The 15446-nt window shown below is 32.2% G+C and overlaps 1 protein-coding gene across 1 annotated transcript in view; it reads right to left on the bottom strand.

Moving 5' to 3' along the window:
• Positions 1-11653, bottom strand: part of LOC129232247 (uncharacterized) — a 55597-nt gene extending 43944 nt beyond the window's left edge. The window contains exons 1-4 of the mRNA XM_054866455.1: positions 11638-11653; positions 8927-8961; positions 5978-6046; positions 445-466 (exon numbers count right to left, since the gene is read on the bottom strand). Coding sequence (XP_054722430.1) covers positions 445-466; positions 5978-6031 — 76 coding nt within the window. The 5' untranslated portion in view covers positions 6032-6046; positions 8927-8961; positions 11638-11653. The remainder of the gene's footprint in view (positions 1-444; positions 467-5977; positions 6047-8926; positions 8962-11637) is intronic.
• Between the last annotated feature and the right edge of the window lie 3793 nt (positions 11654-15446).

Here is a 15446-nt window from a genome sequence, read left to right as displayed (position 1 = left end):
TATATATATGTGTGTATAGGTGCATGTATGTATGCATGTAGGTGTAGGATATTGACGCAACCTGGACACTGTTCTAGCTAGAGGTGCAGCATCGTGAGGAGCTGGTCGACAGTGATGCTGCGGAGGGTGCTGGTGGGAAAATAAAATCATAGGAACACCAAAAACAGTCAAGTGAGAACAATAAGCAATCGTGATTGCTCAAAAAAAAAAAAGAAAACGCAATGTAGTGAAGTTGTGAAAGTTGAAACTTGAAGTAGCAAAGTAGCGAGGGACGACTGTATACATTTATTTTTGATAAAACATAAATGTATACAGTAACAGAATTGCTTCCTCAGTTGAAATATTGTGTGCATATTTAATTAAATTGTTAATGGGCTAAAAATACAAAAAGCATCTTCAAGTATTTATTTACTTTAAAAAAATCTCGAGAATATTTTTACTTACCTCCAGGTGCTTTGTTTACATTCTGAAATAAAAAACCATATACTTGTATTAATGCCTAATATCTTCAATTGAAATCAATTTAAAACAGCATAGCAATAGAACAAAAGGCTAAAAATTTAATCAAGTATTGCTCATTACTTAATTTGCTAGTTGCACATTTTGTGCAATTAAAACAAGGAATCAAAATAAAAATTTTAAATATATACAGTAAACTGCCAGTTACACTTTGCTGCGTGGGGGGGGGGGGGGGGGGGGGGGGGCTTTTGGCATAAATTTTACTGATTTATGTAAAATGATCCCATGAAACCAAATATGACCATCGTTTGTCCCCGTTATGTCCCCACTCTTTCGAAATGGCGCTCCCCGTTTTATTTCCATTTCAGACTGTTTAATGGCTATTATTTTTATTGGGAGAGAAAAAAAGTATTATATTAGCCATTAACATTCTTCTGTGGTGCTAAAGAGATAAAAAGTTCAAAAGCATAAACATTTGGAGAAGTTGGGAGACTTATGGGGACATTTCTCCTTAATTTTTTTTTTTCAAATCATCTAAAGGGATATCTTTTTCTATACGCTTGTTTTGAGTTATTCCCTGTCAAGTGACTAGTGGTTCTTGCCAAAGTAATAATATAACGATTTATACTTTCCAGTTAGTGTTTAATGGTTAAAATGAGATAGCAATTTCCTACTTTCTTCGGCAATTTTATACCTCCACTCCCGTCAACTAGTACAACTACAGCCCCTCAGTAGAACTTACCTTACTTAAAAGACACTTAGTAATTCTTTAGTAGGAAAAATTTTATACAAGCGCAAAAAAAGGCTAACTACTATATTTGAACAAAAAAGTGACGACAAAAAGTATGCAATCATATACATAATATGTCTAAAAAAATTTTGAGAGTATACTGGATATATGGAGTATACCCATTTGGGAACCAAGGGTGAATGAGAACTCCCCTGGTTCTATTGTCAAAATGCTTGTTTTAATGGATTACAGTTACAAAACCTAAACATTGATTTTGTAAAAAAAGTTGTCATCCAAAAGTGGCCATCAAAATCCTTCACATGAAACAAAACGCCAGTTTTAAATGAGCTGTAGCTCAAGTTTGTCACCTTCAATCTTCTTTTCCTTAGATTACTTAGAAAAAAAAAAACATTTTCTTATAAAAATAAGTTTTTTTTTCCTCAATGGCGTTGCTTTAGATAAGGATGAAAATACTTGAAATATTATTTTTCTTACACAAGAAAAGCTCATTCTACAATATATAACGAATGGCGATGGCTAAGGTTTATAGTAATTTTGCAACTATTATTAGTCCAAAATAGTTTTCTTCTTTTAAAAAGTTAGTTTGCAAATTAAATATGATAGAAACAGAAAAATATCTTGTTTTTGAAACAGGCTGAAAAACAACCGACAGAACAAGATGTTTTTTGTTTCTCTCATATTTAACTTTCTTACTAACTTTTTTAAAGGAAGAATTTAAAAAAAAAACTTCCTGTTAAATAGTAGTTGTAAAATTACTATAAACTAGTTTCCATGCCAATCAAAATCCGTTATATATTGCAGAATGAGCTTTTCTTGTGATTGACTGACAGTATTTAAAAACTCATTTTTTCATCCTTACCAAAAGAAACATCCCATCCAAAAGATAACCTATTTTTATAGGAAAAAAATCTGTTTTTTCTAATGATACTAACAAAAAGAAGAATGAAGGGGACAAGAAGGAGTTACAGCGCATTGAAAACTGGCTTTTTTCCTAGTGAGAGCTTTTGATGGACACTTAGGACATGGGTGGTACGTATGTACATGTTCTTTTTATATCCAATGATTTTTAATGATAACAAATTTTTTGTTGGATCAAAAATTTATAATTTAAAGAGTAAGGTCTGGTGGGAGAAAGTGGTCAATGGGATAAGTGGTCATACATCAAATAAATGGCTATAGCTTGGAAATAAATGTTCGAATGAATGTGAAAATTTTATTTTAGAGTAGGGCAGTTAGAAACTACATTTTGAATACAAAATTTTAAAACTGGCAAAATTTTATTTGGTAAAAAAAAAATATTTTTGCGTGAATATGAAAAATTTTAAAATCTAAACACCTATTTTAACTTCCTTGGGAAATTTTGTTTGTTAGAATTAGGAACAGATTGACTGTACAGGAAGCTTCCTACATGTCTCAAGAACTCTTATTCATTAGTAGTTAGCTGAATCTATTTTAGGTAATTTTTTAGAACAATTTAAGTAAGATGGGGTGAAGTGGTCATAATATTAGGTTTAAAGAATATTGTTCTTCTAATGTCACTTAATCTTTAAGTATAAGGCAGATACTGATTAAATATTAGTTTTACTTAATATGTATTGTTTTTATAGTAATCAGGGTTGAAAATACGAGTATATACTTATATATACGCATAAATACTCATTTAGGCACATACATAAGCGTATTCACATAAATGCGCCAATAAATACGTATATGGGTAGGTCTAAGTATTTTTTATCCATACAGCTATACATTCTACTATACACGTATATGCTCGCTTATACTCATATATACATGAAAACTTATATACTCAGGTAGACACGTAATATACGCGGTCGTACTCATGTAGACATTTACATACAAGCATAAGAAATATAAGTATACAGGTTGGGTTTAAACTCTTGAGCAAATTATTAAAAGGTGTTAGAAGGGAGGATAAGAAGCAAGAATCATAAGGAACATACGGTCACAAACACAATGCTGACCCGCTACATGCACGCAAAGCCAGAAATTGATGGATGCAAAAAAAGTCAAATTTATTACACAAAGACAATTTTACACAACATTTTAGGTCTCAAGAAAGTTTTAAAGCGATTGATGAAATTTGCGGCCTGCAGCTGTAATAAATGTGTTTCGCAATCACAAAGCACTCTCTGTTGCAATAACGAAAGTTTTGAAAAACTTTCATACGTGAGTAGATACATACCCCAAAGACGCACTGGATGTATCTACGAATTAACTCGTATATACCCGTATATGTATGTATGTACACTTATATATGCGTATATACGTCTACTTTACACATACATACTCAAGTATGCACGTATTTTCTTGAGATACAAGTGCATACGAGCATATGATGTTCCTTTTTACGCGTATATACTCGTATACACATGACACGTGTATACACGTGACATGTATGTACTTATGTAGACACGCACACACTCCTGTAGGTAATCACGTATACATGCTTATGTACTCATATATATACTTATATACTCGTATATACACGTATATACTTGAGTAGGCACGTGGATGCATATATCTGATGTATACATGCATCTACTCATATAGGAACGTGTTTACTTGTGTATAACACGACACGAATATATTCGTACACGCATGTACTAGTTAATATACTTGTAACTATAAAAACCAACAGAAATATACAAGTTTTAGGGTTATTTACAATGATTTTGCATCTATTTTTAAATATGACCACTTTACCCCATGCTATGACCACTTCCCCCCCCCCCCCATGGGGTAAAGTGGTCATAAAAACATAAGGAAAAGAAAGTGCTATAAAACTATCAAAATCAATGTTTTTTCTTCCTAAAATTCAATGTACCGTGTTCTTTAATAATACAATGTAAAATAACAATAAAAAAAATTGAAGTGTTTAAAGAATGTTGTATTTATTATCCACCTAAGTTGAAAACCTGCGATTTTATGACCACTTACCCCACCAAACCCTAAGTCATAAAATGTATGATTAATCATATGTATAGTTACAAGGAACAAAATAACTGGGAAAAAAATTTTAGTGTCATCAAAAGCAGAGAGTATAATGAACATAAACTAAAGAAATGGTCCTGTTTTTTTTCTTTGAAAATGAAACAAAAGCATCAGTATTTTTTCTTTTTTGTTGGAGAGAATTAAGCGGAGGTTGCAATGGTATCACATAGACATTTGTTTATTTCTGTTATATTTATGTTGGTTAAAAACATAAATAAAAATAATATTAATAGCATTTTTTTAAAAAAAGTAGCTGCAAGGTATGTGAAAAGAGAGGGAGATAGGTGCCCAGGAAGGGATAAATATTGACTTGATAATGGATCGAAAGTTATTTTTATTTATTACAAATATATGGTAGGGGGGTATTTTTTTACTCATGTTTTTCCCGTTTCAACTTAAAAGTCCGTAAATTCAACATTTTTATTCAACATAGTGACATATGATTATAATCAGCAGTGAGGGTTATTCTCAATTTTTCATTCAGTTTTCTGAACTTTCTCAACTATTTGTTTTGTTTCTACTCTGAACACTTTCCTACTACATAATATAGTAATGTTTGCAGAAAATTAATTTATCTATTGCTAATAAATGTTCATCATAGTTTCTTATTAAAGGTATACTAGAAAAAATACCTTTTAAAAAAATCTGCCGATTAATCGGCAAAATTTGGAGAATTGTAATTAATCTGCAAAGTGGCAATTAATCGATGCATCTCTACTTTGGATGACAATTTTTTTTACAGCATCAATATCTACGCTTTGTAACTGTAACCCAATAAAAACAAGTATTTTGAAAATAGTCCAAATTTTGAAATTTGGACGATGAAGTACGAACCAATGAAATTTTTTTTCAGAATTTATTACATTCTAAAATCCAGGAAAAAATTACTTTGCCCACTACATTTTGTCAAGAGTTTAACATTGCCTTACACACAAAAGTCAATTAACTCAAACACACAAAAATACTAGAAAGTATTGACAAACAAAAGTACTTAAAGTTCCCAAAATTTCAGACTTCCAAGGCAATAAAACTTTTTGTAACCTTAACCCAACATGGTAATTCGTTACTTGCATAATATTTGAAGCACTTTTTTTCATCCTTATCTGAAAGAACACTATCAGAAAAAAAAAAAAACTTGTTTTTATAGGAAAAATTCTGTTCTTTCTAATGGTACTAACGAAAAGATGTGAAATACCATTAAGAAGTAGAAGATGCTAGAACGTAATAAAATAATAGAGTAGGGGAAGGTTGTACCCCTTGGGCACCCCTTGCTCTCTCTTGTCATCTGGGAAGGTAAATTCGTGTGAATGTGGGAAATTGACGAGCATGTCGTGGCAACAATGCTCGTGTTTTGGTTGCTCCATCGGTCGCCATTTCAGTTTTGTGTAGTGATATGAAAAACAAGTAGTAGGAAGAAAAATTTTTCACACCCAATCATCAGTGTTTTCATTAAGAGGTAAGAGTCTTTTGTAATTCAGTGTTAGATTATTTCGATACTATGAAATGTGCGCCTCATGATGTGCTATCAAGTTTTTCATTTTGTTAACAACATTTTGGTGCTTTTTCAAAACTACTTTGAAAGTCACTTTCGAGTACCTTGGTCATTGCTTCTCATGGACTCGGCTCCCTCCCCCCCCCCTTTCTGACAATTTCAAGCTAATTTAACTCAACCTTGTGCATGAATGCATGAGATATAAAATTTAGATAATAGCAGAGAATTACAAAAAATATTAAAAACAAAAAAAAAACAGATACCTTCAGATGACGCTTTCCATTAACATGCGAGATCCACATATTTTCGGAGTTCATGTGGCTGTTACAAACCTATTAGAAAAATTTAAAGTAGTTTATTATTTTGTTGGCACAGCTATCCAACAGATTTCAATTGCAACATAAATGTATGAATTCATATATACACACAGTGGAAGAGTGGCGGATATAAGGGGAGGGGGTTAGGGGAGTCATGACCCCCCTTCTCCCCAGACTCACAACAATATTTGAAAGTTTGCTTTAAAAAATTAAAAACTTAATCAAAGTAATTTTTTTTTTCAATTCAAATTTTTTTGGGCATAACATGAAGGGGTGGATACAAGGAGGGGGGGGGGGGGTGATGGTCACAACTGCCCTTCTTAATCTGCGACAGTACTTTGTAATTGTTATAAGTTTCATTGCATTTGAGCAGTGAAAATGACTGCTTGAAAAAAAAGAAACCTGAACAAAAACCATAAGAAAAAGTAAATAATTTTTGAATTCCTTTTTTTGTTGCATTACATGTCATTTTTCTATTGATATATAGCTCTGCTTGAGACAGTTTTTATAAGGCAAACCGTTTTCCAGGTCCCAAAAAATGAAAAGTAACGAAGAAGTGTCTGCCGCCCTAACGCTTCTTATGCAACAAATTTAATCGACCGATAGTTATTATGAAACTATTTCCAGAGCTGCAGGCATCGCTTCAATTGATTAAGCATTTGAGTGTGCAAATATTTTTTTTGTAAAATCTATGTAAATTATTCCTTTCTGTCGTGATTTTTAGACTGTGTTTTTGTTTGGGCTGAGTTATTTGTAAATGTGCTGTAAATAGTTAATTAGTTTAAATCAGTGTTTTGGATTTTGTGTCATGCAAGAAGCTTAAAATTTTAGTTTCGTGGTAGCGTGAAAGTTCATTATGCTAAGGGTTCCCGTAAGCAGTATTAGATGAAAACTGTTGCAAAAGGTGCGTTTTCTTACAAAAGGGCTACCTATAACAAAAACAATGAAGCTTTTGGATGACAAAATATTGTTGTTTGTTCTTTCAATGTAAAAAAAAAAAGATGAACCCAAATCCGATTGAAATGTATCCCTAGTTCTTGTATCAGACTCTGAGACTGCAACGTACTTGTGCACCTCCGATTTTTCTATAACTGAATCAGCCTGTGAGTATTTATCAATGTCCGAACTATATTCATAAAATATTTAAATTTAAAGTAGATTTTTGCCGAATTTTTAAGCGAAGTTTTAATAGTATATTCCTGCATATAAGATGGCTGTGTCATAATCTGATACATGAATGAAATGAACCTTCTTTACTGAGATATCAGTGCATAAAATATAAAAAAGAGCACTAACCGTCGTAAGAAGCTATTATCTTAATGTTTTTTTCATTATAATTAACATGCAATAACTTTTTAGTTACGTCATTTAGTTAAAGTTTAATAACAACTTTTATGCTGACACTTCAGGCCCAGATCTATAACTTTAAAGTTCCACTAAAAATATCAAGAAGCCCTATAGGTTTTATCTACTTGTATCTGACATACCGTTCAAAGTCGATATGTAAGTTTGAACAGGATTTAAACTTTTTTAGCACAAATTCAAAGTTCACTATTAGAACTGGAAATGACACACTATTATTTCAAGGCTTTTACAAGATGAATCCCAGGGGTCAAACCAAGTGATTTATTTTAATTATTATTTTAATTAAATATTAACCTAAGTTTAAGAAAATTGCCATACGTGAGACTACATTCTTAAACACGACCATTGACCAAGGTGTATTTTGTGCTCTGAAATTTTCAAAAATCTTGAGTTGCCGTTTCCGAAAATTTAGGGCTGACAATACATTCTAAAACTGAAAAATTATTTTTTAAAAAAAACTTTAAAAAGGGTTATTTTGATGATTTTTGTATGCAAATTTGAATTTTTTTAACGGGAAGGGGGCTTCCTCATAGTTTACGAAAATTTCAGACTGTCTTCAGAAGATGTTAAGAGTATACCATGATCCCCCCCCCCCCGAATCAGGTAAGGTTATGCTGTTGGTGTTTCTTTAAGTGCTGATTAAAAATCATTAAATTGGAGTAAAAAGAAGTCATGTGGTGCCCACAACAGCTTGTTTTTTAATAACAAATCATACCTATTTTGAAACCATAAACATGATTTGAACCATTCTTACACATATTTATTCAACTCACTGAAAAATGCATATGAAAAAAGATTAATGTGTTTGAGGCCCTGTACTTCACATTCCCCGTGATAAAAATGTAACAAAAAAACTGCATCTTTCCTTGTCTCATGAGATATGGATTTCCATTAATATTGGATGGGGATTCTGATCAAGTGGTTAATATACTGAATATTGATGATTTTTTGGATATTGATTTGCATTTTGAAGAATTCACAGATTATGATGCAAATTGTAGTATCTCAACAGTTACAGAAATACCAGACTTAGTAGTATCCTCAGACAGCAAAAGTGAAGATCTGAAAGTCAAATTTAGAATTGCACTTTTGCTTAATGAAGCTATGAAAGGATTAAATGACTCAAAACCCCCTTTAAACTTCTATGATTTATAGGAACAACACTTGTAAAACATTTCAGAGATCAAAGATCACTTACTAAGACTAAAACAAAATATTATCAAAATTTTAAAACCAATATTCAATTTTTTCAGATCATATATGATATTAATATTTTTATATTAAATAAGTTAGAAATGTTTTAACGATTTGGTTCTACTTCCATTCAAGTTTTTTCATAGCATTCAATGAAAAGTTGGCTGACCCCGGTTGAATGCGGGGAATTTGGTTGAACATCTTTTTGGTTGAATTTTTTACTGAAATATTTGGTTTTTACTGCAATTAAAATTTCAAATATTGAAAATTAGTTTCAAGTTCTATATGTTTCCAACTACAGCATTGACAATACACAATAGATAAGAAAGTGCTTACCTTGCAGAAATAATCGCCTTTTGTGGTCACAGGCTCTAAAACAATGAATACATTATCAATCAAGCACAGGTTAAAATTCTAATCTTTATTACATAAATTAAGTGTAATTTCAACCTTACTAAGCATGTAACAGGAAATATCCAACGTTGTTTAGCACAAATAAACAGTTCCTGTTATTTCTCGACACAAAGGTATTTATTTATTGCTTACTAAGCATGGTTCCTTTAATGCAGGGGCGCCCAACCTATGATCTACAAAGCTGATCTGTGTGGCGAATGATTTTGTTTAATGTTGCAAATTGAAAAGCACGATTAATGAAAATGTTGCAAATTTGAAGCCAAATATTTAGAAATTGGTCTTTGAAACAAATGCATTTAATAAAAAAAAGCATAGTAATGACAACAAGTTATTGGTTAGTCATTTTCTTTCCTTTTCCGTTTTTTCACAAGTTATTTAGAAAAATCTTAATACAGTCAAACCCTGTTATCCCCCCCCCCCCCCTCTGTTCGCCAAAAAATGTGGTTAAAAAACATTCAGTATAGGAATACAATACAAATTCAATCCTTAAACGGCCACCTCGCCGTCTGCCAACTGCTATTGATTTCCAAGGAAAACTGCATACTTGGTAGGATAATACTGTTGTTTAAACCGCCATCTTGAAATACCATGTCAAGCAATTCAAACTTGGCGGTAAGCCATTTAGGAGAGTGAATGTCTATGAGAAGCCACAGAGGGAAAGCATGAATGTCACACATACCTGCCACTACTGCCCCATACAAATGCACCTACATTAGCCACAACAAAATTGTCCAGCTTTCTTATCCCTTTTTCTGATTAATCCACCTTCTTGTTACCAAGAAGCATTGTCCCCAACAGCTCCACCAATTTAAACGGATCTCTTATCTGCTCCCCCACTTTTTTCAGCATTTTCATTTTGTCATTTCATTACTGTTACAAAAGCATTCATTTTCCCCCCTTTTCTATTTTGGTCAGCGGGGGAGGATTCTGAGGCTTAACTTGCGTTTGGACACTGTGTGCAGACTTCAGCAAACAAATTTGTATCAACATTCTATAACGTGGTGTTCTTTTGCTTCCTTCTGGTAAGATGTCGCAAGCAATCTTTAGCATGCACAAAAAAATTCTAATTTATGAGTTTAAGAATAAATACCAATTCACAAGTCATCAATTTATTGAGATAAATACTTTTCAAGCTCTGGAAAAAGAAAAGAAAAAAAAAGGTAATCAAAGAACTGTCTATGAGCCGTGACATACTGCTGGAAATCCAATGGCTGTTATTTTTTAAACTTCATTTGGAAAGGAAAATACATGCCTTCAAATGTTTTTTCATGAAAACATGCATTTATGCAAGTTTGGGGAAAACTTGTTAAACCACCATGCTCAACTTTCAACCTGTCGCTAAGGTTGGCGGTTTAAAGAGGTTTGACAGTATTTTGAAATTTTATGTGTGTTCTGGCCCTCAAAAATATGTCAGATGTAACCCTCGAATAGAAAAGGTTGGGCACCACTGCTTTAAAGTATTTATATTTAATAAAATTTAGCCTCACACATAACAGTAAATTCTTTTTAAAAACCAATTTAATAGCATTTTTTTTAATTTCAAGAATTTGGATGCAGAAATTTGCATAACCAGTGCAGAATTTTCAATGATCATAACACTATACTGAAATTTTTATTGTATATTTTCAATCATAAAGAGTAAAACTGCAATTGCAAGGCATATCTTAATTGAATTCTTTTCCTTTTGGACGAGTTTTTTTTTTTTCTTTGAATTATAATATGCATGTATCTGCTTCATCATTGCTTTCAATTTTTTTCTGGTTACTTTCACCACTTCTGGAATGCAATTTTATAAAAAATAAATAAATAAATGCCTTTTATTCACAAGAAGGCCTAAAATACTGTTTTGGGAAAATTAAATCAGAACAATTTGAATAGTGCTATGTTATACGTGTCTAAAAATTTAAAGTAAAGCAGAATGTGAACCTAGTTACGAGTGAAACATATCAATGTGACAATAATTAGCGATAGACATGAAATAATTAATTTTTTTAAATTTAATATTTGCTTCCAAGGTCAACTATTTATAGATCTAAAAAAAAACAACAATTTTTTCGGTTTCTACTAGATCACACGAAAATGCTCAAGAAGGTAAGAAATTACAACTTAACCAATTGATCCTACCTCCCCCCCCCCCCCAAAACCCCTGATATGATAAACAATTCTTTCAATCACTAACAGTAGAAAATAAGTTTTTACTTTAACACATTTTGTCACAACAAAAGAATCTTCAATTTGCATTAATTTATGACAACACTACTGGTTCCTGCCAAATTGGCTCAAAACAGATGTAGATGGCAAGCCCTGCTCAAGCATGCAGCTGGTCCCAAAGGACTCTTTAGCTATCCTTTCATTGCTTGTCTGCATTTCGATATTGATCTTGACTATAACATTAACACATTATACACATACAAAGGTCATGGGCATTGCCAAGGCCGTAAAACTCTAGACTAGGAATTATGAATAGTAGCCACTGGCTAACAGAGGAACAACCTTGGAACCAATAAAAAACATCACAGGAGACAAACTTAAAAAAAAAAAAAAAGGTATGGTGAATAAAAGTAAAGTCAAAAAATGTACAATTAAAATAAAAACAAAACATGAAATATATATTTTTTAATTTCAAAACTTACCAACTTGTCTGACTTCTGGATCCTGAAAAGTAACAAGAGCACAGACTGAATATGTATTTGCACATAAGATTTAAGAAACAGCATGATTTTAAAATGCAGAAGAGAAATGTGTAGCCATGTTGTAAGAACAGGGGTAGAAGTGACCGACTTTGCACATATAGGACATTTTCCACAAAAAATATAGGACAAATATAGGACACATTATATGAATATTTTTGCTATGAAAAAAGAAATAATACATATCATATATTATTCAGTTATTCTTATCGATGATTTTGTTTAAAAAAAACTTCAAACAAAATACCTTACATCTATAATGACTTCCCTGTAGTTGAAAGAATAATTTTTGAAAAAAGTGTACTTTACAGAATAAATAACTAACCAAAATTTGAACAAAGATAATTTTTATTTATTTTTTTTTTTTTTTCACTCATGACCCAAGTACTAATTCCACTGCTCTTAGATTTTATATCTAAACTGAACCCTTTACCCCCCCCCCCCTTTGTATCCTTTGTATTAAGAACAAACAGAGCTTGGGAAGGATCCTTCTGACGTTTTTGAGAGTTTTTCTTTATGCTTGAATGTTTTGGCATGCTGCCTCAATTGCGAAAATCCACTATTGTTTATGGGCACTGAAAAATGGCAAAAAGCGGTAAAATCATCTTTTCCTTAAGTGCACCATGCACCAAAATTTGAAGAATTAATGTCCTCCTGGTTCAACAACTCCACACGAAACGTTAAGCGATGCGATTTCGCCATTATAATTCCATTTATTACAACAAAATACGTTTTAACATCATAAGGAACTAACCATTCCACGATCCCAAAATTCCACAAAAAGAAAAGATTGCAAAAAGAAAATTAGAACATTCCGATTAGAAAATGCACTGAACACAAAAATACACCCACAAAAACAAAAACCATGATAGAAAACAAAACAAACGGCTGTTGCATCCCCCCCCCTCCCAAATGCAAAATTCTAAAACCAACTATACCATACTATACTAAAACCAGCACTAGTTCTCGAAACTCCACCCACTATAGAATGACGTCACATTGCTGTAGCTAATGAGAGAAGATGCCTGTTGTAGAATTTAGTCATTTGAGTTTTTTAATTTAAAATTCGTTTGGGCACGTACTTTCAACGAAAAATTCGATGTCAGAAAGTTTATTTACAGTTCTTTTTAAAAGATATATATGGTATAAAACGGGAATATAGGAAATATAGGACATTTTTGAAAAATATAGGAAATATAGGATATATAGGACTACTTCGACCCCTGTAAGAATAATCATAGCTGTATTAATTTTCTTTCTTAAAATGGAAAAAAAAAAAAAACACCACACACACACATTGATAATTCTGTTTTAAAAAAATGAGTCTAAAATAATAAAATATGAATGGGTTTTAGTGCAATCAAATCAAGTCCAATATTTTAAAATAATTTTCTCCTGCAACCTGATTTGCAAAATTATGTGCTCTTACGGACAATCAGCCATACTTTATTTTGACACTGAAACAATAGGCTAGAATTGACAGCCATGATTACATTCCCAACATTTCTGCAAGTGAGGAAAATGTAACAATGATTCCTCAGATAAATACAATTAGGACAATTAGGATGATTGCCCTTATTTTTAACAATTTTAGCGGTTTTTACAAAACTGTTGAAGAGGTAATTTTTCTTAATTTCCTTAAAAATAGCTAGTGATTTGAAAAGCTTAAAGAAAATCATCAATGCATTTACCTTATTATGCAGAATTTTAGCCTATCAACAAAACCTATTTTAATAAATTTAAATAACTAGATCAGGTATCCCTTTAAATCTTCTTTTCTCAAGATTATACATAATAAACATTTTAAGCATAGAATCCTAATCTAAATTTGAAACTCAATTTACTAACCTCGTACCCTAACCTAAAACTAACCCCTTAGAACTCTTTCCAAAGAGTTAATATCTTTCTAAGGATAAGGAGTCTAAACCTGAACAGCTGATGAATTCTTACCAAATTTCTACTTAAAAGTGGAACTTCTTTAGAATAATGTGAATATGAACAAATGATAAAACCAAACATTCTGTTAGCTTTCACTTGCTGTGTTTCCACGCTGACTGGTTTTAAAGTCCTAAAAAATTAAGAAACCCAGATCAACTGCTTCTTTGGTTAATGATGGATACTAGTATATAGTAGATTGTTTAGCATAAAGCATCCGTAACCAACCAGTAGTTCGCGAGCCCCTGGGGATTCGTGAAGGAGATAAAGGAGGTTCACGAAAATAATATTGTAATGGCGGAATTTTAACTTGCTTGTTTGAGATGAAGTCTTTCAGTCAAAGGGTTTTCTGTTCAACATTTATTCAATTCTTTCTCATATTCCATATTCTCTGCAAGCAAAATGCTAGCCTATTTGCTGTCTGTCATTTCAAGGTGCAATTTTTACTGTTTTTGTTGAGAATGAAATGTAGAAATTCCGCTTTTGAATACAATGTATTCAGATGAAAGAATTTAATATGGCTTGGTTTCTGAGTAGCTTTTGATCAGAAAAGTCAACTAAACTCGTTAATATTCAATGCTATACCATTTCAGTGTGACCTTCAGCTACCACACAACTCTTGTGGTGTGCTGAAAATATGCAAAGTGCGATCACAATAAGTGAACCTAAAATTATTTTTGTTGGTAAAAATTAACTTTTGTGTAATAATTAGAGCAAATTTTACTGGTTTCTTTTTCCTTTTGTAAATATACCTATTTGTGATTATTTTATTCCGCATTTTTTGCATAAGGACAAGAAAAGTGTTCAGCTTTCAAATGATTAATGTTCATATTATATCCTTATGAACTAGCTGGAGTCCATAGACCTTTTACAAAAGACAAATTTAATGACTTTTATAACTTTTTACTGGAAGAAAAAAAATCCCTTTTTTGGACAGTGTTTCTATGTGAAGAAGGATTTTCAATATATACAGAGAAAAATACAAAAGCAACATAAATGCAGAACCTAATGTAAGATTAAAACTCGTATATTTGAACCAAACATTGGGCTTAGCTTCTTTGTTACAAATACGCCATTTCAGATTTTTCGAACTACAGAAGCTCTACAAAGAACAATCACTGGGTTTATTTTTTGTATTCATTTTAGTTTGTAGCTATGTATGTACCGCTGTATTTAGCTATCATTTTTCGTTCTTGTAATAAGCAGAAGAGCACATCAAGCGGAAAAAAATCTCCCAAATTTTACCGTGTGTGTGGGAGTTTTTTCTTCTTTTAACTTACTATACATGGGTTTTGCCAACTTCTTTTGAATTTAAAGGGGTTTGTGAGGGAAAAAAGGTTGGGAACCACTGGCGTAAAAGATTTCCCAGAGGTAAAGGAACAACTTGACATTTATCAACGTTGAACGAGATACCCTAATTGTGTGTGCGATTTTTTGCTTGATGCACACTTAAGAAATCTGATCTAAAACTTCTTGAAACTTTTTCACTCATTGTCAGCATTCTCATAAAGTTTGACATAATCTACAAAGTATTGATGCACCCAGAAAGCTTTCTTGTAATAATAAAAATCCTCATATATACACAGTCCAGTCATATTAATGTGACCATCTGTCAAAAGCCAGAATAACCACCTTTGGCAGAATGGACTGCTGCGAGACGTTGCAGGAAGAGAGTCACTTAGATTCTTGAAGGTGTTCTCTGGGATGTTGAGCCATGCCGACTCTAACCGCATAATCTAATGCCGTGGCCAGCTGCACTAGATTATGCGGTTGAGGATCCATGGAGCGAACAACTCGATCGAGATGGTCCCACAGAT

This window comes from Uloborus diversus, unplaced genomic scaffold, assembly GCF_026930045.1.
Source record: "Uloborus diversus isolate 005 unplaced genomic scaffold, Udiv.v.3.1 scaffold_1114, whole genome shotgun sequence".
Lineage (NCBI taxonomy): Eukaryota > Metazoa > Arthropoda > Arachnida > Araneae > Uloboridae > Uloborus > Uloborus diversus.
This window is presented reverse-complemented; position numbering and strand designations above follow the sequence as displayed.